At 52.5% G+C, this 24092-nt stretch overlaps 1 protein-coding gene and 1 long non-coding RNA gene across 2 annotated transcripts; one reads left to right on the plus strand and one right to left on the minus strand.

Annotated features, from left to right (window-relative positions):
* Nucleotides 1-604: 604 nt before the first annotated feature.
* On the plus strand, nucleotides 605-18825 carry LOC120375724 (transmembrane protease serine 5-like). The gene is made up of 8 exons (XM_039496598.1): nucleotides 605-635; nucleotides 1941-2048; nucleotides 2935-2978; nucleotides 4156-4334; nucleotides 9587-9696; nucleotides 15708-15860; nucleotides 16150-16323; nucleotides 17485-18825. Exons 4-7 carry the CDS (start codon nucleotides 4211-4213, stop codon nucleotides 16261-16263), a joined length of 501 nt encoding a protein of 166 aa, XP_039352532.1. The 5' UTR covers nucleotides 605-635; nucleotides 1941-2048; nucleotides 2935-2978; nucleotides 4156-4210; the 3' UTR covers nucleotides 16264-16323; nucleotides 17485-18825.
* Nucleotides 7373-8264, minus strand: LOC120375726. The gene is made up of 2 exons (XR_005586704.1): nucleotides 8134-8264; nucleotides 7373-7595 (listed from the first exon to the last, which is right to left on the minus strand). It is a non-coding gene; the product is annotated as an uncharacterized LOC120375726 (long non-coding RNA).
* Nucleotides 18826-24092: the final 5267 nt, after the last annotated feature.

Here is a 24092-nt window from a genome sequence, read left to right on the forward strand (position 1 = left end):
TATTTAAAGTGCTTAGGGATCTGTGACTGGGAAGTGCTATGTGAGCAGTAAGTGTCTCGGATTCAGCCTCTAACTCATTTTGCAGCTTTTCTTTCACTCAAACACGCCCTGCTCAGCTTCTGCCTTTAAACCCAGTCCCCAAAGTTCTTTGTTTTTGTGACACTGGAGTGATTCTGAAGCAAAGGGGAAGCTTGCTAGAGCCCTCTGCATAGCACTACCCAGAATGCTTTGCCAGTACCCAGCAGTGCCACCCCCTGAGCCCGGGGAACACATGGAAAGGTCCAGGAGTGGTTTGCAATAGCCCCAAAGGTTTTCTGGGGCACTCTGCAGAGCCAGATTTGGGGATGGGCTCATCCCTCCTTAGTCACTGGGACTTTACTGTGTTTAGCTTCGGCCTTTGCAAAGAGCTGGTCGCAAGGAAACTTGCAGGACGTTTTTAATAAAATGGTTTTAGTATCTTTCAGAATAAACACGGGAAACTTCTCGTTGGAAGTGCAGGTGGAAGGCAGGCCCGGCTGGCTCCTGGCATGTCACGAGCGGTGGAATCTCTCCCTGGGGACTCTGATCTGTAGGCAGCTGGGATACCTCCAGTAAGTGATGCTCCTCTCAGCATAGACCTAGTCGGCCAGTCTCAGGTACAGGTCTTTGATTTGCCATTTTGATGAAGATATTGCAGAAGTAATGTGATCAGAGCACAGGACTGGGAGCCAGGGACCGTAGAGTTACTGATATTTATTTGGGGCCTAGATTCAGCTGAGAATGGGGTCCCATTGTGCTAGTCCCATTTCTCACCCTTTTTCTATTTTGCCACTGGAAAAGGGAGGAAACCCCCAAATCAAACCATTTGGGGGTTGGAATTTTCACTGCAAATTTAAATTTTTCACCTGATATATTGTTTTAAATGAAAAATTGTCCTGTGGGGAAAAAAACAATCTGCATTTTTTGACTCACGCTAGATGTCCTGTAGCTTGGGTTTATTTCCCGAGACTTTCATAGGAGCTTCCCAAGCTCACAGAATCATGGACTGTGGGATTATCTTTCCATCGGCTTCCCTGAAAGTTGGGTTAAGCCCTTATATCATTCCTGTCTATAGAGTCACTCCCAGATATCATGTCACTGTTCTCCTCTCCACTGCTGTTCTGTGGCTGTGCATTTCCCCTGAACATCACCATAGAGATCAGGAGGATGGTTTTCTGGCATAAATGAGAAGCAGGACTCCTGGGTTCTAACTGTACCACCTCTACTCCCTTGTGACCTCTATTCTCTGTGCCTCATTTCCCCCACCTTTCAAACAAGGATCATAACAGTCACCTGTTTCCCAGGTGAGGATGAACTGATTCATGTTTGGAGCGTGTTTTGAGATCCTCACTTGGAAGGTGTCAGCGAAGGACACAGTATTGTTACTTTCTCCTGTTGTACTCACACGCCGTCGACATTGCAAGGCTAGCAAAGGGATGGTAGCATCTGAAAAGATACTTTAGTGATGCAAGCAAACCTATTTCCTGATTTTGGGGTTAGAGTGTAAAGTAAGGGCTGGGGGATGTTCATTTGCAGTATTATTATTTAGCCACTAGATGTCCCTGTGTGCTGTACAGTTCCAGACAGGGCATTGCCCCTGGTAAATGAGAGAGACAAAACTGGAACTCAAGTTGTGCGCGTGGAAGCCTGTTTTTGTGTGTCTGTACTTGGTCCTGGTTAAGCACTGTGATTCCATGAAACGTGGCAGGGTAAAGGTTTAGCCCTCCCAGTGGGTGATGGCTATTATATGTAACCCTTTCATCTCTTGTGAGCAGTGGCCAGAATTAGCATGTATAAACTAGAGTACAATAGTTCTATGCAGAAGGGAGAAAGGAAGTGACCATAAGAACGCTGTCATGTGGGTGAGCTCTCAGATCTCTCTCTCTGTGTTTAGGTGATGACATTTGCTGTTGCTTCTACAGACTCGCCCACCACAAAGGAGTGAACTGACAGATGTCAAGGTGAACGATACGCAAGAGTTGGTTCAGATTGTGCCCAACCAGAAGAGCAGCATTGAAGATGTGTGGCAGGTCAGGTGGGTGACGGAGCTGGGGAGAGCAGGACCGGCATTGGGGGGCTGAACAGAGGGTCCCTTCACTGTTATATTGTCTGAGAAAAAGTCTCCATGTTTCTGGAGGTGACTGCCAGGCTCTGCAGGGCTGGCATTGACTCTGATCAGCAAACATGGATGGAGGGAGAATATCTGAGCTGGCAACCAAATGATGCCAAATGGGAACACAAATAGCACAGCGACTGCATGGGCAGGAGCCACAACTGCTGGGAGGGTCACGCTAAAATAGGACCTAAGCCAGCTTGATGCTTACACAGTGGGGATGTCTGCACTGCACTCAGCACGTGTGGGCATATCCGAGCTAGCTTCGATCTAGTTAGTGCGAGTACCTATAGCAGCAAAGCTTTGGCGGCGCGGACTTCAGCACAGCCTAGCCACCAGAATAATGACCCTGGGTCCCAGACAGTCTGTGTTTCACGGCTAATGGTACCTGAGCTGGGCACTGGGGTATGTCTACACATGCTGCAATCACACCTCTGATTGCAGAGCAGAGATCCCCTCAGTGTCAACAGGGTAGCTGACTTCCCGACCTTCAGGCAGGCCCGCTAGCCCTCTTAGAACAACTCTGCTTTGCTGCCGCAGCAACACAACCAGGGTCATTGCACACGTGAGCTTTCTGCCCTGCACCAGCTCGTGTTTGCAAAGTGCTGGGAAGGAGAAAAGCCTTTGGTGGGTGTGATGATTATTCCTATCAGAATCCACTTTCTGGGCATCCTGGGTGCATCTGGCCAGTCGCCATTCCTAGGGGAGCTGCCATAGAACCCCGTGATGGGCCATTTCTGTGTTTCCTGGCTGCAGAGTTCTGGGAGAGCTTTATTTCAAACCCTGATTTTATTCTTGCGCAGGAGCAGCTGTGCTTCAGGGCGAATTGTGGCTCTGAAGTGCTCCGGTAAGTGCTTACCCCTGTCCTCATATTGCACTGGGGTCTCTTGCATTCTCTGTGCAATTACAGACCCTCTGTTCATTAGCACAAGCCCCAGGTCGGCTAGACGCCGAGCGCCCTGCGCTCAGCATGGTCCTGGTGTTCGTTTGCAAAGCCTGTGTCGTTCTTCACCCATCCAGCAGCCCCAGTGTTGGGTGGTCTGCGAGCACCAGCGTTACTCAGCGAGGCAGCACAGCCCTCTTGAGCGACCCTGCAGTAACAAGGCAGCACAAACCAGCTGGTCTGGGTGGGAGGAAGATTTAGTTTCCCAGCCGGCTGAGTGGCAAGAAAAAAAGGGTGGTTTTTCAAGTTGCCGGAGCAGCCCCTTTGTCCATGTGATTTTATAGCTGGGGTCTGCTTGCAGTGGCAGCAGTGACATGACCGTCAGCTCCCAAATCCCTCCTGTCCATATGGCACAGCTACTGTGTAATTAACAGCACGTGCAATCAGTGCCCCCGTCCCCCCGCAGTATCTACACCCTAACGGTCTCGGCAGCCCCTTCTTGTCCGGGAAGGCAGCTGTGGCCCAGAACTCTCCCCCTGAGCCAGGGCTATGGCCGGGCAAGCGGCAAGCCCAGAGAAGGCCCAGGTGGAGAGGTGGGACTCCTGCATCCCTCGCTTTTCTCTCTTGCTCTCTCTCCACTCTGGTTTAGTGGTGCTGGCTGGGGAAGGAGACTTCGTTTAGGTGACTGGATGGGCAGGCAGAGGTCCTGGAACTAGCTCGGAGCACACAGAGCGGGTTAGAGTGGGTTTCTCTCTCTTATTTCACATGGGGAACAGCACAGGTGGCAAAAGAAAGGGAGAAAGCTGGGGTCACCCTGAATCCCTGATGTCCTGTGGGGGGTGAGCCAGGGACTTGGGCAGAGCAGGGGCTCACAGCCCGGAGACAGAAGCACGCCTGGGGAATGACTCCTGTCAGCTGCTTCCCTCTCTGCTGCCTGCTTTCCCTTTCTTTCCTCCCATTTCCTGCCTGCTGTCTCCCCCAGGCTTGGTGCTCAAAGACCTTCCCTCTCTCCCTTCGTCCCCAAGGCAAAGCTCCGCTCAGCTCCTGGAGGGGACAGGTTTCTCAGACACCCTTTGCTGCCCATCCCTTCCCCACTCTCAGGTGGTGTTTGGGGGCACTACGTTGACATGTCTCTGCTCAGTTACAGGCGGCCTCAGGTCTCTAGCTGGCTGGTCTTTGCCCGGATTATCGCCCACATGTCAGTCCCACAGCAGGCCCGTGCGGTGGTGGAGAAAATCATCCACCACCCCCACTATGACGACAGGAGTCACGACTATGACATTGCACTGATGAAACTCAGAGCGCCCTTGAACTTCTCCGGTGAGAGAGAAACCCGTAGAGAGCAGCGTTTTGCGGGTGTGTCTAGGCACTGTGCATGTCAGTGTTTGCGTATGTCGGGGGTTCCTGCTCAGTCTACAGGGGGCTGAGAATGGGAAGCAGGGCTGTAGCTGCTGTGCAGGGTGCAGCATTCTAGGAATAACCAGAACCTGTTAGGCTCCAGCACGACAATCTGACACCTTTCACCAGCATTGCAAATGTGCTTGTGATCAACTCTGTGTGCGACCCCAATTCCCAACCTCCAAGACCCATTGGAAACATCTTCTAGCATTTCCCTCCATCTATTAATAGCAACAGGATTTCCCCCCTCCACTGAATTAAAAAGGAGCAAATTTATCTGTATTGCCCCTTCCATCTGCCACCAGCCTCTGCACGTCCTTGATCTTATCTTATCAGTGGGAAGGAGGTTATAGTTTTCATCTTGTTTAACAACAATCTGGTTGTTCAGGCCAAATGTATAAAGCCAACAGTGAAGGCCATCAGATGCCCAACTTTGTCTGCAAGAACCTCGCTATTTCTTTGCAGCTAGGCCTGTAGACTGTTCTTCAGCTGGGGGTGATCATGGTGCTAGAATACAGGGATGGGAGATGATCTCCTACAAGTTATTTCATGAAAGTTCAGGGGAGACAATAAAGATACCTGCTGATAAAATCTTACATGACCAAAGCAAGTGGGAAATTGGCTGACTGCAGCATTAAGACTGGTGCCTTACCCATCCAAGCAGTGTGGGAAGGCAAAGCAGCTGGGCTTGCCTGCTACTACTTGTACTGTCTGAGATACTTGGCATCTCTGCACACTCAGTCTGGTAAATGCAGCAAGGTCACAGGCAGCTGTTCAGATTAAGGCTATACCTCTCCTGCACCCATTGCAAAAGCAGAAATGCAGAGGAGGGAAACTGACAGCTGTTCTCATGAGAGTTCTCTGCAGTTGTATAACAGAGCATGGAAAGTGGGTTAATCTGTTTCCTTTGCTGCTATTTTATAAAATGAGAGATTGCCAAGAGTATTATCTCAATCATATGTTCCTTGTTGTGATTAGCTCAAATATTATTCCATCAGCCAAACAGTACCCCCATTACCACTCCCTGATCCTAGGTTTCCTTTGAGTTGTTTCTAGTATTTAATTGTACTGAAGTCTGCAGGAAAAAATTGCCAGTCTGTGATACAGCTACAATCTGTGCAGAGTCTAGGCAGTGGTCAGCTGTGTCTGTTTAGCTAATCCCCCATTCAGCTCCCACTCCACCTGAAAAATACACTCCCACCAGCTGCGTATTATTGCTTTACTGATAGAAGTGTGGGGGAAGCAGATAAAATGCAGGTTAAAGACTTGGTAGGTCTCACTACTTTTGAAAGTCAGTTTATCAGCCTTTTTCTGCATCCAGGTATAGAATCACAGGCTTAGAAAGGCTAAATATTACTACAAGCACCTCCACTGAAGTTATGGTAGAAGATGAAAGGAACAAATTATCTGGAAATGGTCATCACATTATTTCACACTGGTTAATGGATTAGCTCCTGTTGTTTGTGTGTGTGTGAGCAGAGGACTACAGCAGCAGGTTATAATGCAATCTTTTCCTCCACAGCTGTGTTGCTTCACCTCCCAGAGAGGTGTCAGTCTGAAGAAGGGGGAATGTTAGCTATATTTCTCTCTTTACCACAAAGGTGCAGGGCCTATTCTCCCTTTCAGTAAGTTCTGCAGAGAGGATCAGGCCAGTGCTGGCAGTTCACATGGGCCTTGGCTCTAAGATGTCATAGTTTTGGATTACTGAGGTACAGGCCTCTTGCAGCTGGCCCTCCTGAATCCTAGCTGAGCCAACTTCAGGCATGTTTCTCTGCAGCAGTGTTAATAAGCATGTGGCACAGTACAGGCTTTGCCACTTACACGAAAAATCCAGAAGGTGGGTACACATTCATTTATACTGCAGCCAAACATGGTGTTTGGTTGTTGCCACAATGGAAAGGGACACAGCACAGTGTTTCTGCTCTGAAGAGGAGGTACTTAATTTTAGCTACACCAGAGCTGGTGGGAGAGGGAGAACAGCTAGTGGTTATCCTAGGAGATCACTGTGGTAAAGGGCTCTGCAGCTGTTTAGATAGTTGCAGTAGAGCTGATTTCTACTAGCACACTGAGGTAGTTCAACCCTGAGGCTTCCAACTCCTGCAGCCTCATATGTAATTAGGTGTAGTCCAGTCTGAATCTTTGGGAAAGTCCATTTAGTGGAGCCAGCAGCCATTTATTACCGTGATGGCCTTGCAGGGCAGCAGGCCTATGCTCTGTGCTCAACCATCTATTACTACTTGACAAGTCTCTCAAGCTCCAGTGCTCTGGCAAGTCTCCCCCACCCCTTCTCTGGGGTCCTATTAGCCCATGGCTCAGTTCTCTGCCCTCCCTGTGAGAGGCTGAGGTCAACCAGCATGTACAGGTTACCTGCAAAGAATCCTCCATCCTTCACTTTTAGAATATACAAATAGCCTCAAAGGCCTAGTTGTACAGTAGCAATACTCAGGTCCCAGTGATTCAGGAGCCAAATTAGCAATCATTACCCCAAAAAAGCCCCAGTGGTGTGAATTTGTTGTTTCATTTACTATAGCTTCATATTTAAACAGTATGGGATGGGAAAATCTTTAGTTGTTCTATGTTTAGAGCACCATCAATGGCTTTGTGCAAATGAATATAGTAAGAGCATTGAGTGGTCAATTAAATCAGTGTTTTAAGTGGTGCTGCAAAGAGCTACAGGAGGCTAATTAAAGAGCTACTTGCAGCTTCCAAGTTGTGATCAAACTATACCTGCTCTACCAGGTGAGGTCTCAGCACCTGGTTTCCCTGAGCCTTGCTGGAGAACCAGGGGGATAGTGTTCTTAGGGAGGGTTGGCCAAGCAACTGTGAGGGATTTTAAATCCACTGCCAAAACCTCCAACTCAGAACCTCATAAGCAATGGGAGAACCCACCCTACAGCAGGTTCCAAGTTTTCTACAAGTTTCTCTCCCACCCCCCTCCCCAAAAGAAAAATCCAACACAATTGTGATTAAGTGGAAGCTTTTATTGGAAAACCAGAGACCCCAGAAAACCATTTATTCCCCTTGTTTTTGCTTTTTCTAACAAAGTGAGAAATTGACAGGAAAGTAAAGTTTGTCTAGAAGGTCACACAGTAACTCAGATGCATTTCCCAGCAAGATCCCCCAGAGATCTCATCTCCTCCAGGCAAGAGGAAAGGAAGCAAACATTCAGGTCACTGCCCCTTCCTGCAAAGAAGACAGGTGAGTGTGGGAGTCTGATACAAAGCAGTAGACCACCTAGCTGGGCCCAGCCTCTGGAGCAGGTAAGGGCAGGTGCAAAGGGCTTCCCCTTCACAGGCAGGTTTTCAAAAGGCCCTTTGCAGCTGCCAGCTCCCCAGCAAGTGCTAATGTAAGAGGATGTCCCCCGACCCCCCCCCCACCAGTACACCCCAATGCACCCTGGGCCCTGCCTCCAGCCCAGTATCCCCCACCGAGCCCCCGCCGCCAGCCTAGTGCTCCCCGAGCTCCCCCCCACAGCCCAGTGCACCCCTCCCCCGAGCCCCCTACCACCCCAATGCACCCTGGGCCCTGCCTCCAGCCCAGTATCCCCATCCGAGCCCCCACCAGCCTAGTGCTCCTGAGCTCCCCGCCAGCCCAGTATCCCCCGAGCCCCACCACCAGCCCCGAGCTCCCCCGCCAGCCTAGTGCACCCCGCCCCCGCCCCGCAGCCCCCGGGCCGCTCCAGCCGCAGCCGGCCCGCAGCTTCCCCGTCCGCCCCACTTACCACCTGCGCGACCCGGCCCAGCGCCAGCCCCCGGTTCCTCCTGGCCGAGAGGCAGCAATTCCGGGGGCCCGGTTTATATTCCCCGCCCCGCGGCAGCGGACCAATCAGACGGGGGGCTTGTTCCCTTGTTCAGCGGCTGCGGACCAATAGAATGGCAGGGAAAGAGCGAAACGTTCTAAATGGGTTTGTCCCACGTCGCGGCTCGTAGGCCCGCCCAGCGTGATGCACTCTGGGAGTTGTAGTCCCGCCCGGGCCGCCTCAGAAACGTTCCGGGGAATTGGAGTCCCGGAGCGAGGGGTCCCCCACGCTGCCGGCTGCGGTGCTGGCGCGCTTGTGCCGGCTCGAGGAGCTGAAGGTGGGTCCTTTATACTGCACCCAAAGGGGGTGTTTGTGTTGCCACAATGGTAGGGGACAAACCACCGAGTTTCTGCTCCGAGGCGCAGACAGTTTGCGCTACACCGGGCCCAGCAGAGCTGGGGGGAGAGGGAGACCAGCCAGGGGTGATCCTAGGAGATCCCTTGGGTAGAGGGCTCTGCCGCCCTTTAGAGAGCTGACTTCTACGACCAGACAGAGGTAGCTCAACGCTGAGGCTTCCCACTCCTGCAGCCTCATACTTAATTAGATGTGGTCCAGTCTGACTGCCAAGAGCTCCACTTACTGCTAGCAGGCCCAGGCTCCTTGCTCAACTCTTTGACAAGTCTCTCAAGCTCTGGGGTCGCTATAGCCCAGGTCTTTGCTATCACAAAGCTTTCCTGCATCCTTTACTGTTAGGGATACCTATAACCTCAAAAGTTTAGCTTTAGAGTAGTACGACTCAGACCTCCCTGGTTCAAGAGCCCAATTAGCAATCATAACCCCAAAGTGCCACAGGCATGTGACATAATTGTTTCATTTAGTACAGCTCCATATTTAAACTGATGTAGGAAATCTTTAGTTTTTAGGCTGTTCACATCAGCAGCTTTGCACAAATTAATATAGGAAAAGCATTCTGATTGCTTAAAGACCATTTTAATAGGTGCTGCAAAAGACAAATTTAAGAGCTACTTGCAGCTGCCGAGTTGCAGAGTATATCTGCTCTAGAGTTTGGTGGCTCAGAACATGGCTTCCCTGACACTTGCCAGAGAACCAAGGGGCTAGTGTTCTTAGGGAGGCTGGCCAAGCAGCTGGGAAGAATGTTTAATCAAGCTCCAAAACCTCCAGCTCAGAAGCTATGGGAGAAGCCCCACACTGGCACAGGGTGTAAGTTTTGCTACAAGCTTCTGTCCCACCCCCATTTCCCCAAAAGAAAAATCCAACACTTGTGATTAACTAGAAGCTTTTATTGGAAAACCAAAGACCCTTGAAAACCATTTATTCCCCTTGTTTTTGCTTTTTTGAACAAAGTGAGAAATTGACAGGAAAGTAAAGTTGGTCTGGAAGGTCACACGGTAACTCAGATCCATTTCCCCTCCAGGTCAGAGGAAAGGAAGAGAACATCCAGGTCACTGCAAAGAGCACAGGGGAGTGTGGGTGTCCCGGATGCAAAGCAGGAGCAGGCCTGGCTGGGCCCAGCCTCTGGAGCAGGTAAGGGCAGGTGCAAAGCGCTTCCCCCCTTCACAGGCAGCTTTTCAGAAGCCTCCAAAGGGGCCTTTCCCCTTGGCAGCTGCCACCTCCCCAGCAGGCCCCAGTGGAGGAGCAAGCCCCGACCCCCCCCATATGGCACCAGCCCAACACCCTGGTGCAGGAGCTCCCCCAGCACCAGCCCAGCGCCCCTGCCTGAGAGCTGCCCTTTCTCCCCCCCCGCCCCCAGTCCAGCGCCCCTGCCCGAGCGCTGCCCCTTCTCCCCCCCCCCTTCCCCCGCCCCCAGTCCAGCGCCCCTGCCCGAGCGCTGCCCCTTCTCCCCCCGCTCCCCCTCCCCGCAACCCCCGGGCCGCTCCAGCCACAGCCGGCCCGCGGCTCTCTCGGCCCGGGCCTCTCCCCCGTCCGCCCCACTTACCGCCTTCGCTTCGCGGCGCGGCCCAGCGCCAGCCCCCGACTCCCCCCGGCCGAGAGGCAGCAATCCCGGGGCCCCGGTTTATATTCCCCGCCCCGCGGCAGCGGACCAATCAGACGGGGGGCTCGTTCACTCGCTCGGTGGCTGCGGACCAATAGAATGGCGGGGAAAGAGCAAAACGTTCTAAATAGGTTTGTCCCACGTCGCGGCTCGTAGGCCCGCCCTGCGTGATGCACTCTGGGAATCGGAGTCCCGCAGTAGGGGGCGGGCGGACTCACTTTCCCGTGGTGCCGCGCGGTGTCGGCCCGCTGATGAGGAGGCGGCCGGGGGTGTGACCGGGCGCTGGGTCCGCGTGGCTGCCCCTGTAGCGAAGGACGCTGCTCCTCGTAGGACTGTGCTACCGGCAGCACGTTCCGGGGCTTGTCGAGAGTTCGAAGCTGCTATTGTATTAAACTGGGGCCTGATGTAGCAAATGCCTCCAGCGAGCAGTTTCTTGCACTAGAGCGTACGGGAAACGGCTGCGTGTAGAGATGTGCTCGCTGCAGCAGTCAGTGATACCTATAGAGTGTAAGAAACCGCTTCTGGGGAAAGATGCTACTTCCTTTGTACAACTCGAAAGCTGTTATCTGTCAGTCATTAAAGATGTTGAAAAGAAACATCCAGAACTGATCCCTGGAGAACCCCACTTGTTATGCCCATCTAGGTTTCATTTGCATCATTTGTTTATGAGAAGGTCATGGAAGACAGTATCAAAAGCCTTACTAAAGGCAAGATGTACCACATCTACTGCATGGAGGCTTTTTACCCTGTTAAAGAAAGCTATCAGGTTGGTTTTACAAGTGAGACTGCTTGAAATACCTTTTTTTTAAGCAAAGTTTGACCTTCCCCTGCTACAGGTGGCACAGTCCTACAGTGAGCATTTTCACAGACCTGTATGAAACTGCAAAGTATAGGGATGTACTACCTGTAGCACTGCCATATGAGGAAGCCAATTCCTACAGGCAGCAGTTTCTCACAGCACTGGCATGTAAGACTGCTATCTGTACGAATCAGCTATATCAGATGGGCTTTTTTTTTTTTTCTTTCAAGCAAAAGTTGGACCTCTTGCTGCTGTGGGTAGCACCCTCCTACAGCTAGCATTTTCACACACATAAAACTGCAAACTATAGGGATGTGCTGCTACTTGTAGCACTGCAATGAGATGAAGCTAATTCCTCTGTAGAAATCAGCTACATCCCATGGCCTTTTTTAAAGCAAAGTTGCACTTGTTGCTGCAGATAGTGAATTCTTACCATTAGCAGTTTCTGAGAGCTGCTAAGGGCCTTACCTGTGAGCCTTCTGAACAACAATTAGCTATTATTTTAACAGAAAGTGATATGGATTGGGTATGAGCTAAAGATGTGAGTCTTAACTCTGCTGACAAAACATGAAAATAACTTTTTCCTTTCATATGTTTCTGGATGCTACACAGCTGGAGTCAGCTCAGTTAGGGCCCAGTTGACCCTGATAAGGGGGCTGTGGGTCAGGAGCTGGAGAAGTACCTGAAGTTGAGCAGTGCTGGGGAAGGGCAAGGGGAACTCCAGCCTTTTAAACACATGGTGCTACACAGTGGTGGGCCACTGTTGAGAAAGTGGCTAGTGATCCAGTCCTGCGTCCCCACAGGTGCCCCCATCTCCCTCACTGTTGGCTGCAGTGCTGGCACACTTGGGCCAGCTGGAGGAGGACACCTGGATCTCCCAGCTTTCCCACTGGGTGGAGGAGCAAAAGGTGGGGCCAGGAGTGTGTGTTGGGATCATTTATTCTGCACCCAAACAGGGTGTTTGTGCTGCCACAACAGTAGGGAACAAACCACAATGTTTCTGCACTGAAGAGCAGACATTTAATTTCAGGAACACCAGAGCTGGCGGCAGACAGAACAGTTACTCGCTATCGTAGATCACTCTGGGAGAGGGCTCTGCCATCATTTAGATAGTTGCAGTAGATCTGATTTCTACAACCAAACAGACCTAGTTCAAGCCTGAGGCTTCCAACTCCTGCAGCCTTGTACTTAATTAGGTGTAGTCCAGTCTGACTCTTTAGAAAGGTCCATTTACTGGTAGGAGGCCTCCGCTCTTGGCTCAGCATGGCACTACTCCTTGACAAGTCCCTCAAGCTACACTGCTCTGGGGTCCCCTCAGCCCATGGCTCAGTTCATTGCCATCCCTTAGAGAGGCTGAGGTCAACAAGCAAGTAAAAGTTACCTGTGGAGAACTCTGCATTCTTCACTTTTAGGGCATACCAATAGCCTCAAAAGTTTAGCTCTAGAGCAGCAATACTCAGACCTCAGTGGTACAGAAGCCAAATCAGCAACCATTAACCCAAACATGCCTCAGTCATGTGAATTCATTGTTTCTTTTACTATAGTTTCATATTTAAACAGTAGGACATGGGAAATCTTTAGTTTCTATGTTTCCAGCAACATCCCTGAGTTTGTGCAAATGAATATAGGAAACGCATCAGTGTTTTAACAGGCGCTGCAAAGAGCTGCTTGCAAGCTGCAGTCTGAGTATCACTGCGCTAGAGTTTGATCTCAGAACATGGCTTCCCTGGCCCTTGCTGAAGATCCAGGGGGATCATGTGCTCAGGGAGGTTGGCCAAGCAGCTGGGAGAAATTTTAAATCAAGCTCCAAAACCTCAAACGCAGAACCTCATAAGCAACCAGAGAAGCCCTACACTATAGCAAGTTTGAAGTTTTGCTACAAGCTTCTGTCCCACCCCCATTTCCCCAAAAGAAAAATCCAACACTTGTGATTAAGTGGAAGCTTTTATTGGAAAACCAGAGACCCTTGAAAACCATTTATTCCCCTTGTTTTTGCTTTTTCTAAAAAAAAGTGAGAAATTGACAGGAAAGTAAAGTTGGTCTGGAAGGTCACACAGCAAGTCAGATCCATTTCCCAAGGCAGCGAACATCCAGGTCACTGCAAAGAGCACAGGGGAGTGTGGGTGTCCCGGATGCAAAGCAGGAGCAGGCCTGGCTGGGCCCAGCCTCTGGAGCGGGTGAGGGCAGGTGCAAAGCGCTTCCCCCCCTTCACAGGCAGCTTGTCAGAACCCTCCAAAGGGACCTTTCCCCTTGGCAGCTGCCACCTCCCCAGCCCGAGAGACTCCCCCCCGCCCAGCGGCCCTGCCCGAGAGACTCCCTCTCCTCCCCCCGCCCCGCGGCACCAGCCCCGCGCCCCGGACCGAGAGGCTCCCTCTCCCCCCCCCCGCCCCACCAGCCCCCACCAAGAGACTCCCCACCAAGAGACTCCTCTCCTCCCCGCGGCCCCAGCCCCCCCCCCCCCACCCACCCCACCAAGAGACTCCCTCTCCTCCCCCCGCCCCGCGGCCCCAGCCCCGCGCCCCGGACCGAGAGGCTCCCTCTCCCCGCCCCACCAGCCCCCACCAAGAGACTCCCCACCAAGAGACTCCTCTCCTCCCCGCCCCGCGGCCCCAGCCCCGCGCCCCGGACCGAGCCCCTCCAGATCCTTCTCCCGACCCCCCGGGCCAATCCACCCACAGCCGGCTCGCGGCTCCCCCGGACCGAACCCTTCCCCCGTCCGCCCCATTTACCGCCTTCGCGGCGCGTTCCAGTGCCAGCGCCAGCGCCAGCCCCCGGCTCCTCCCCGGCCGAGAGGCAACAGTTCCAGGGGCCCGGTTTATATTCCCCGCCCCGCGGCACCGGACCAATCAGACGGGGAGCTCGTTCACTCGCTCGGCGGCTGCGGACCAATAGAATGGCGGGGAAAGAGCAAAACGTTCTAAATGGGTTTTGTCCCACGCCGCGGCTCGTAGGCCCGCCCTGCGTGGTGCACTCTGGGAGTTGTAGTCCCGCCCGGGCCTCGCTCACGTTCGGGGGAGTGGGAGTCCCGGAGCGAGGCGCGGGCGGACTCGCTTTCCCAGCAGTGTGAGCTGCTCACCGGGGGCCGGATCCCACACGGTGTCTGACACGTGGCTCCCCATGTAAATGCAGGGGGGCGCTCGGCTCTTAGCGGAGCGGGCCCGTGCAGCACAAGGCGTGTGAAGGGCTTGGGGCAGAGCAGGGGCGCGGTGCGGGGGCGCGGTGCCCTGTGCAGAGCTAGTGAGAGGCGGTGGGTGTCGGGGCGGGGGCCTGGCGGGGATGGATCAGACCCTTCCTCAGCCGGGGAGGGGGTGTCAGAGGCGGGGCTGGGGGCACGGCAGGGGTCTGCTTGGAGCTAACGCACAGGCGCCTTCGTCCTGGGGAACAGCAGGCCACTGGAATGTAGAAGGGCAGCCACCCCCATGGGTTAGGTGAATGCTCCTTTCCACAGATATCAGAGGGGTAGCCGTGTTAGTCTGGTTCTGTAGAAGCAGCAAAGAATCCTGTGGCACCTTATAGACTAACAGATGTTTTGCAGCATGAGCTTTCGTGGGTGAATACCCACTTCTTCGGATGCCGAAGAAGTGGGTATTCACCCACGAAAGCTTTCCACAGAGAGGGCAGCCGCCCCGCGGCACCAGCGTACAAGCTGCAGCGAGCTGCTTTTTCTTTCACTCGAAAGTTATAAATCCCACCTCCTTAGCAGCTGCCCTTAGTGACGGACGATGCAGGGTCGCTCCACGCCCTCCATCCTCCACTTACAGTCCTTTGGCTCTAGGACAGATGGGCACAGCCTATCATCCTGTAGTCAGAAGCAAAGGTTGCTAAAGATGGGCTACTGCATTACTGTTGATTACAGGCATTTAGCCCCATCTTCTGCACTGCCACTAGTCCCAGCTGGAGACGGGCACTGAATGGAGCAGACTGTTGGGGTGAAGCTATACAGCAGCTCCTTGGGGGGAGCTAGGCGCAGAGTCACAAACGGAGCGAGGCGCCTAACTCCTGTGGGTTTGGATTGGAGCTGGGAATCTGACTCCATTTGTTCACCTGGCCCGTCGAGAGCAGCATCTTTGGTCCGGTAGTTAGGGATGTATCAGGCCCCATAGCACAAAGTTAGCCTCAGGCTGTTGGGTTTCATTCCTGGGCTGTGGTACTGCACCCCGGGGCATCAGTGAAGCAGTGCAGAGGAAGAACCCTCCACGGGGCCCAGGACCCTTCTGCGAGCTGTCTGCAAGCCCCAGCTTCTGCTCCTTGAGCACCTTCTAGCAGCATTGACCCCGGGGAAGAAGGGGCCCCACCCAGCATGGTTCAGTTCTCTTCCTGCTGCAACACGGCTGCCTAAACAGGAGGGAGGAAGAGCCCCGGGGAAAGTCCTGTACAGCATTTGGCCCAGAATTCACAAAGGTATTTTGCTGATTAACTCCCATTTATTCAAACGCCTTTGAAGAGCTGGTGCTGTGTCGCCGGGGTGCGTGGATTGAAAATGGCCAGGAAAGTGCTTTGAGATCCTCTGACTGAGGGAGAGGAAAATCATGAGCACTGAAGCGATGTAACAGAGCTGGGGTTTAGCAATCTGCATGCCAAGGGGACGTACCGGCAGCAGGCAGCTCAGCTCTGCCCCTTCCCGCATTTCAGCCTCTCGCAAGGCTGACAGGGCCCACAGGGCAGGAGCAGCCCTACGGTGCATAACCCACCTGCTAGCTTCACGGAAGCCCTGCCCCACCGTGACACTCGTCTGTCTTGCAGGGAGACAGCGGGGGGCCGCTGGTTTGCCAAGATGAACTCACCTGGCGCCTAGTGGGTATCGTGAGCTGGGGCACGGGGTGTGCTGAACCCAACTACCCTGGGGTTTACACCAAGGTGGCCGAATTCCTGGACTGGATTTATCAGATCATCAAGGTAATGGGAGCAAATGGACAAAAGCCTGGGTGGACCTCCAAGGAGAGGCTAGAGCAGAGCAGGGTGTTGGCTCATCAGCTCTGTCATCCTGGCTACCACCAACCTATATATTTATATTATATTATTTTAACCTGCCCCTTTGGTCACTGCTGGCCAATGGGTACATTCCTTCCTGATTCCCAGGACAATGTTTATAGGGGGATGGGAACGGAGGTGGGTTTAAAATACCCCTGCCATTCTAGATCTAGTACAGGTCCTGGGAGAAAGTTAACAGCTCTGTTCTCTGCAGCAAGAGCCTTCCAGAGGCAGGAAATCAGAAACGCAAGCCGTCTCCCTCTGCTTTGGACGGCGCAGAGCTGAGAGGCACAGAGGCAGGGCAATCAGCAGCACAACATGCACCTAAATACAGAGGGATGGAAAAATACTCCAAAAGGCCTAGAGGGCCCTGCTCCCTGTGGGAAAGGTAGGTGAGACAGCTGGGATCTTGCAGGCACAAACACTCACCCGTGCATCCATACACCACAGCCAGAGCACACCGGTGCTCCTCCAACCAGCTTGGGGTCTTCAGATCTCGGCCTGCCTCCGTCCCCCAGAAAGACAAAAGCACAGGAAGGAGAGGAACAAGGAACAGAAGCTACAGGGGACATTAGATTAAAGGGGAGACCCTGAGTTTACAAAAAATGCCTAAAACCCCCACTAAGTTTCCGTAGATCAGTTGTAACTAACAGCAGGGCCTTGTGAAAGTTATTCTCTCTCTCACCAGCTCATCGCTGGAAGTGTCTTTACTGTATGGGAGCAGAGGGAACACAAGTCAGTTTCTTTTTTCCATGGTCTGTTTCTAGTCAATATCAGGACTGTGCAGCAACACCCTGAAGTATTTGACTGTAAGACAATGCAGGGGGAGGTTTTTTGTTTTTAAAAGAAAATTGCCAGGAAAACAGCTCATTTCTCCGATTCGAAAGAAAATATTTCTATTGATCTCATACGCTTAGAGGCCCAAAGCGTGTGGAGAGCAAACAGAAAAATCAACTTCTCCCCTGTATCAAAGAGCTCTGTCACAGCCTGCACTGTGAGCTGCTTACAGCTGCTGTCGGAACAAGTGGAGATATTTCGGAATGCTCTGGTTCCACCCCAGGCCTTGCAGTCCCAAGACTTGGTCGGACCCAGTAAATACATGCAGAGTGGGCTGTAAGTTTATTTTGAGCTAGATGCAAAGCAGAGAGAGCCCTGTCTGTAGTGAAAACCCCCAAAAGCAGGTCCTGCTGTTCCATCGGTCGCTTTATCAATATGACTGTTTTAATAGCGGACAGGTGGTTAGCAGGTCAGTAATCAGATACATTTGAAGCTGTCGGAGCAGGCAGTGGCTCCTTGCCGTAGAATTAGCTGTAACAATACCCAAACTTCATATCACTGGAGCGAGAGGAAGTTATGCAGGCGAGAACTGTGCTTGTAAACTAAGCAGAGTTGAAATATTCAGGGGTGTAGGACTGGTTGGGGAGAGCAAGATCCAGAGAACTGCACCGGTTTCATTAAAGGGGTCAGAAGAGCGGTGGTAGAAATAGATATCGGTATTAACGTGTCGTTGTACAGCTCAGGCGAACGATTGCCTTTTCTTCTCTTCCAGGTGGGCGGACGGCAAAGGGCCCCTCGCAGCTGAATTCTCCCCCACTGAGGTAAAGAGTTTAATCCGAGCCTTGTTCCAGAACACAGAGAGGAGAGCAGCAGCCCTTGTGAAAATTAAATAGCCTTGTGTTTACTCCTGTGCAATAGACCTTTTCCTGGGAAAGCAACAGTAAATCAGGTTTCAAACTCTTATTTGGATTTAACCCTTTTTCCTAATGAGTTTAGCTTTATGAAAGCACTTCCTAAAGGCCTGGCCAATGGGAAAAAACTTCACCCAGCTCAGCATCTATACAATAAATGTAGCAATTTATTGCAGCTTGGCCTCCAAAAGCAAAGGAGAGTAACTCCTTGGCACTAGCCGGTGCTACTTCGTCCACTACTCAGAGAAGTGCCATGCTGTAAAACTCTGGCTCCTGACATGTAGTCTACCAGCCCGGACCCATTTCGGGCGATACGGGGTAACTTATCAGCTAGAAAAACTTCATCGCTACCGTGCTAAGCACATTTGTGGAGGTCATAACTGTGGTGTCGGTAGATTCTGGAAGCGGCGCATTTTTTCTATGTCATACAATGTTTAAATGGGACCGGGCACCAAATTTGAAAACATCTGAAAATCACAAGAAGGGCCGTAACTCAGACGCGTAGTTTAATTTTGACCAAAACCGTCAGTCTTCTAAACACAAATCGTACTGTTTTGGAAGGTTTGGGAAACATTTAGCCCCGGGCGATCAGCTTTATGCAAGTTCCTGTACTCTTTTACCTTTGGTTAAAGCAAGTCTGTAGTCACACGACAGTCAGAGCCTGTTTGTACCATGTATTGCATCAAAATATTTGTCATTATTTGTAGAATAGACTGATCTGAGAAGTTTTTTCTGTCTGCTATTTTTATTAAGTTATACAGATGACAAGATCCCCACCCTCTAATTATAAAACATATATTTACGATATCCTCTGCTCAGCCAGAGACATAAGCCTAAAGCACACACGGTACAAATATAATTTCAGTAATAATACATGCGAACTCCTTATAGAACAGTAATGACGCTTAGTGGAATGGCTGTAGAGCATGTTGTATGAAGGTGTCGTGTGAATACCAAAGGATAGCCACGTGCTGTCAATGTAACCCCTTCATCTAACGATGGGCTATTGAATGCCTAACGCAGCACCCCTTCGAACTATATTTACTCACAAACATCGTCGCTGTAATTTGCAGATAGTTGAAACATTTCTGCTCCCACCCAGAGTCTCCGCCCTGTTCGATAGTCTGCTGCTGCACTCATCCCTGTCACAGCTGCACGCACGGGAGCCCAACAAACCTTCCCTGCGGCGGCCGGGGCTCTCACAGCCACAGTGCACAAATGCTCTAAGTGCTGGGCTAGGAGGTATTGCAATGGGCTGGCTCTGTCAGTGTATCCTATTGAAGGGGGGGGGGGGCCATGTCATTAGGTAATTAAACAGTCACTGGGCAGCTCTTGCAGCCTGAGTCTCTCTGTGGTCCAGTGGTTTGGCTCCTTGCCTTTAGAAGGGGGCAGGTGGGGGTGCCAATCCCCTTTATGCTGGCTGAGCCGGGATTTGAAGGGTGATTGCCTACCTCTTAACCCAACGGCCTAAGTGCCTGGCTAGGAGGTAGTGGGCTGCGGGGTCTCCCTCAGTCCTTTCTGTTGAAGGTAGGCCACATTCAGTAAATATGACATGAGAACTGGCCCAGTTGTTCTATGTGATTCCTGCTGTAGTCCTGTGGTTTGGGCACTTACCCCAGCAATGATAAGGTGCCGGTTCAAATCCCTCCCCTGAAATAGGAGGGGAGTCTCAATCTCTTACCGCTCAAGCGTCCCACTTTAACTATAGATTAACCAGAGCCAAGTAAATTCTCAAGTCCCTCTGCGGTACGGGGGTTAGGGTGCATGCTTGTACTGGGGGCTGACTCCAGTTCAGATCACTTCAGAGTAGGTTGAGACGGGGCGGGCGTCTCAATCTCTTACTGCTCAAGCGTTCCACTTTAACTATATATTAACCGGAGCCAGGTAAGCTTTTGTGTTCCTCTGTGGTACGGGGGTTAGGGTGCTCGCTTGCACTGGGGGCTGACCCCGGTTCAGATCCCTTCAGAGTAGATTGGGGCGGGCGTCTCAATCTCTTACTGCTCAAGTGTTCCACTTTAACTATATATTAACCGGAGCCAGGTAAGCTCTTGTGTTCCTCTGTGGTACAGGGGCTAGGGTGCACGCTTGTGTAGGGGCTGACCCCGGTTCAGATCCCTTCAGAGTAGGTTGCGGTGGGTGTCTCAATCTCTTACTGCTCAAGTGTTCCACTTTAACTATATATTAATCGGAGCCAGTTAAGCTGTTGTGTCCCTCTATGGTATGGGGGTTAGGGTGCTCGCTTGGATTGTGAGTCACCTGGGTTCTAAACCTGGCTCAGGAGAGCATTTGATGAGTGAGAGGGAGACCTCTCCTAAGTGAGCAAGAAGCCAGTGGCAGAGCAGGAGGGCCTGGTAGAGAAAGAGGAAGATGAGCAGAGCAATAATAGGCCAGTAGGAGGGCCTGGAGTAAGAGAGAGGAAGATGAGCAGAGCAATAATGTGGCAGGGCAATATTAGGCCAGTAGGAGGGCCTGGAGTAAGAGAGAGGAAGATGAGCAGAGCAATAATAAGGCAGGAGGGCCTAGGGGGTGGGGCTAGAGAGAGGAAGCAGAGCAATAATAGGTAAGTGGCAGAGCAATAATAGGTAAGTGGCAGGGCAATAATAGGGCAGGAGGTGAGAGGCAGGGCAGGAGGGCCTGGGGGGAGTAAGAGGACGGGAGGGAGACCCCCCCAGGCAGAGAAAGAGGTGAGAGGCAGGGCAGCCTGGGGGGGGGGGAGAGCAGCATCCTCTCCCTATAGAGCTGCTCTTATCTCTATAGGGAGAGGATGCTTCTGCTGCAGTCTTCTCTCTCTCCCCCCCAGGCTGCCCTGCCTCTCACCTCTTTCTCTGCCTGGGGGGGTCTCCCTCCCTTCCTCTTACTCCCCCCAGGCCCTCCTGCCCTGCCTCTCACCTCCTGCCCTATTATTGCCCTGCCACTTACCTATTATTGCTCTGCTCATCTTCCTCTCTCTCCCCCCAGGCCCTCCTATGCTGCCACTGGCCTATTATTGCTCTGCTTCCTCTCTCTAGCCCCACCCCCTAGGCCCTCCTGCCTTATTATTGCTCTGCTCATCTTCCTCTCTCTTACTCCAGGCCCTCCTACTGGCCTAATATTGCCCTGCCCCTGACCTATTATTGCTCTGCTCGTCTTCCTCTCTCTCTACCAGGCCCTCCTACTCTGCCACTGGCCTCTTGCTCACTTAGGAGAGGTCTCCCTCTCACTCATCAAAGGCTCTCCTGAGCCGGGTTTAGAACCCAGGTGACTCACAATCCAAGCGAGCACCCTAACCCCCGTACCACAGAGGAACACAAGAGCTTACCTGGCTCCGGTTAATATATAGTTAAAGTGGAACGCTTGAGCAGTAAGAGATTGAGACACGTGCCCCAACCTACTTTGAAGGGATCTGAACCGGGGTCAGCCCCCAGTGCAAGCGAGCACCCTAACCCCTGTACCATAGAGAGACACAAGAGCTTACCTGGCTCCGGTTAATATATAGTTAAAGTGGAACGCTTGAGCAGTAAGAGATTGAGACACCTGCCCCAACCTACTTTGAAGGGATCTGAACCGGGCTCAGCCCCCAGTGCAAGCACGCACCGTAACCCCCGTACCATAGAGGGACTTGAGAGTTTACTTGGCTCCGGTTAATCTATAGGTAAAGTGGGATGCTTGAGCGGTAAGAGATTGAGACTCCCCTCCCATTTCAGAGGAGGGATTTGAACCGGCACCTTGTCACTTTTGGGATAAGTGCCCAAGCCACAGGACTACAGCAGGAATCACGCAGGGCAACTGGGCCAGTTCTCATGTCATATTTACTGAATGTGGCCTACCTTCAACAGAAAGGACTGAGGGAGACCCCGCAGCCCACTACCTCCTAGCCAGGCACTTAGGCCGTTGGGTTAAGAGGTAGGCAATCACCCTTCAAATCCCGGCTCAGCCAGCATAAAGGGGATTGGAACCCCCACCGGCCCCCTTCTAAAGGCAGGGAGCCAAACCACTGGACCACAGAGAGACTCATGCTGCAAGAGCTGCCCAGTGACTGTTTAATTACCTAATGACATGGGCCCCCCCTTCAATAGGATACACTGAGAGAGCCAGCCCATTGCAATACCTCCTAGCCCAGCACTTAGAGCATTGACCTGCCAGGTAAGAGACCAAGGTTTGAATCCCGTCTCGGGCAGCATAAAGGGGATTTGAACCCCAGCATCCCACAGGCCAGCCACAACCCCAACCGCTAGACCACACAGGGCTGCTTGTTTGTGCTTTGGCCCAATGAGTATGTAATGAAAGAGCAGCAGCTTCAACAGACAAGAGCAAGGGAGCCCCAGGGGCAGAATACTGCCTAGCCCAGCACTTAGGCCGTTCACTTGCCAGGTAAGAGACCAAGGTTCAAATCCCGTCTCAGGCAGCATAAAGGAGATTTGAACCCCAGTTTCCCACAGGACAGCCACAACCCCAAACCACTAGACCACACAAGCTTGCTTGCTAGAGTTGCGACCCAATGAATATGTAATGAAGAATAGAACAATTACGGCAGAAAAATTGGACACAGATGCCACCAGCAGGCCTCAATGAGAGCCTCTCTTAGCTCAGCAGCTGCATGTTCACTTTGGAGGCAGGAAACGGCTCTTCAAGTCCCTTCTCAGCCAGCTGAGAAAGGAGTTGAACCTGCATCATCCACATGCCGGGTAAAGCCCCAAGCCACTGGACTACGGAGAGGTTGATAGCAAACACCTTTCCCAGTTGCTCTGTAATGCAAGGGGCACAGCCTCCATCGCTCTAGCTGTAGAACCAGACACAGACCTGGGCTGCCGCAGCAGGTTTCTCTTCCCGCACACCCCTTTCGAGGGGTAGCAGAAAGGGTGATTTGAACCAGCAGCTCTCACAGCCCCCAGGAGAAGCCCAACCGCTGGATTAGAGAGGGAGCCTCGCGTTTCACCTCACCCCACCCCGGTGCTATTTAAATCAAGTAGAACAGCTTCAACAGGCACCGTTGAGCAGCCCGGGACCCAGGATTGGGGCACTCCCCAGGGCGGTAGGTGAGCCCTTTTCAAATCCCTTCCCGGCAGGCCAGGGGGGAATGACGCCCGTAAGAACGGCCAGACTGGGGCCGAGCCAATGAGCCTTCCGGCCCGGTTGCTGCTCTTCCCACGGGGGCGGATGCTTCAACGGCAATGACCAGAAGAGGGCAATGAGCCGGTGAGCTACGCCCACCCTCTGGCAGCCCTGTGGGCTCAAGACGCCCGGAGCACCGGGCTGCGTCCCTGACGCTCTTGGCTAATAGCTTTGGTGGAGCTATTCTCCACAGAGTCACTCATTCGTTTCCACCCTCCGCTTACAGTTTGGCCTTCACCCCGTCAACTGGCGACGAGCTCCACGGGCCGACCGTGCGTTGTGGGAAGCCGTGCGGCCTTTGGTTTGGTTTCATGTTTGGTAGTCGTGTCCTCGGGTCACCCGCCTTGTGTGCTACATGCAGGGGTAACTAACACGTCCTTAGTCACTTCACACCTTTTATAGAGCTCTGGCACCTCCTCGCTTCGGCATGGCTCGTCCACGCTGAAATGAGACCAGGGCCCCCTCCCACAATCACAGGGGAGGACCCTAACACCACTAGGCTGAAAGTTACATGACAGGCCTCAGCCTCCTTCCCCCTCTCTCCTCAGCTGTTTTGTGGGGTATTTGCAGGTACCGAACAAGCTCAAAAGAAACGGTTTAGTCACCTGCGGGGTTCCTGGCCGTGGCTGGCAAGAATCCTTTGGTACCGGGGAGGGGAAGACGCTGGTTCAATTTCCTTCTCCCTGCCCGATGAGGCGGGATTTCAGTAGGGCTCTGCATTGTCGCAAGTGTGAGCCCCAGGAAGGGATAGTAGGAGCTGGGTTGCTCTTTGTGGCAGCCTGAGGCTGGGCCACTTCCATTAAAGAGCAGTTGGGAAAGAGCTCTCCCCATGAATCCCTCGGTAGTCCAGTGGCTTGGGTCCTTACCCAGCATGTGGATGATGTGGGTTCAACTCCTGTCTCAGCTTGCTGAGAAGGGACCTGAACAGCTGTCTGCAAAGTGAACATGCAGCTGCTGGACTAAGAGGGGTTCTTATTGGGGCCTGGTGGTGGCATCTGCGTCCAATTTTTCTGCTGTAATTGTTCCATTTTCATTACATATTCATTGGGTCGCAACACTGGCAAGCAAGCTTGTGTGGTCTAATGGTTGGGGTTGTGGCTGGCCTGTGGGATGCTGGGGTTCAAATCCCCTTTATGCTGCCCGAGACGGGATTCAAACCTTGGTCTCTTACCTGGCAGGTCAATGCTCTAAGTGCTGGGCTAGGAGGTAGTCCAATGGGCTGGCTCCCTCAGTGTTTCCTATTGAAGGTGGGCCAATGTCAATAGGTAGTTAAACAGTCACTGGGCCACTGTTACACCGTGAGTTCCTCTGTGGTCTGGTGGTTTGGATGCCTTTGTTTAAGAAGCGGCAGGTACCAGTTCAAATCCCCTTTATGCTG

The sequence above is a fragment of the Mauremys reevesii genome, linkage group 12, assembly GCF_016161935.1.
Source record: "Mauremys reevesii isolate NIE-2019 linkage group 12, ASM1616193v1, whole genome shotgun sequence".
NCBI classification, from domain to species: Eukaryota; Metazoa; Chordata; order Testudines; family Geoemydidae; genus Mauremys; species Mauremys reevesii.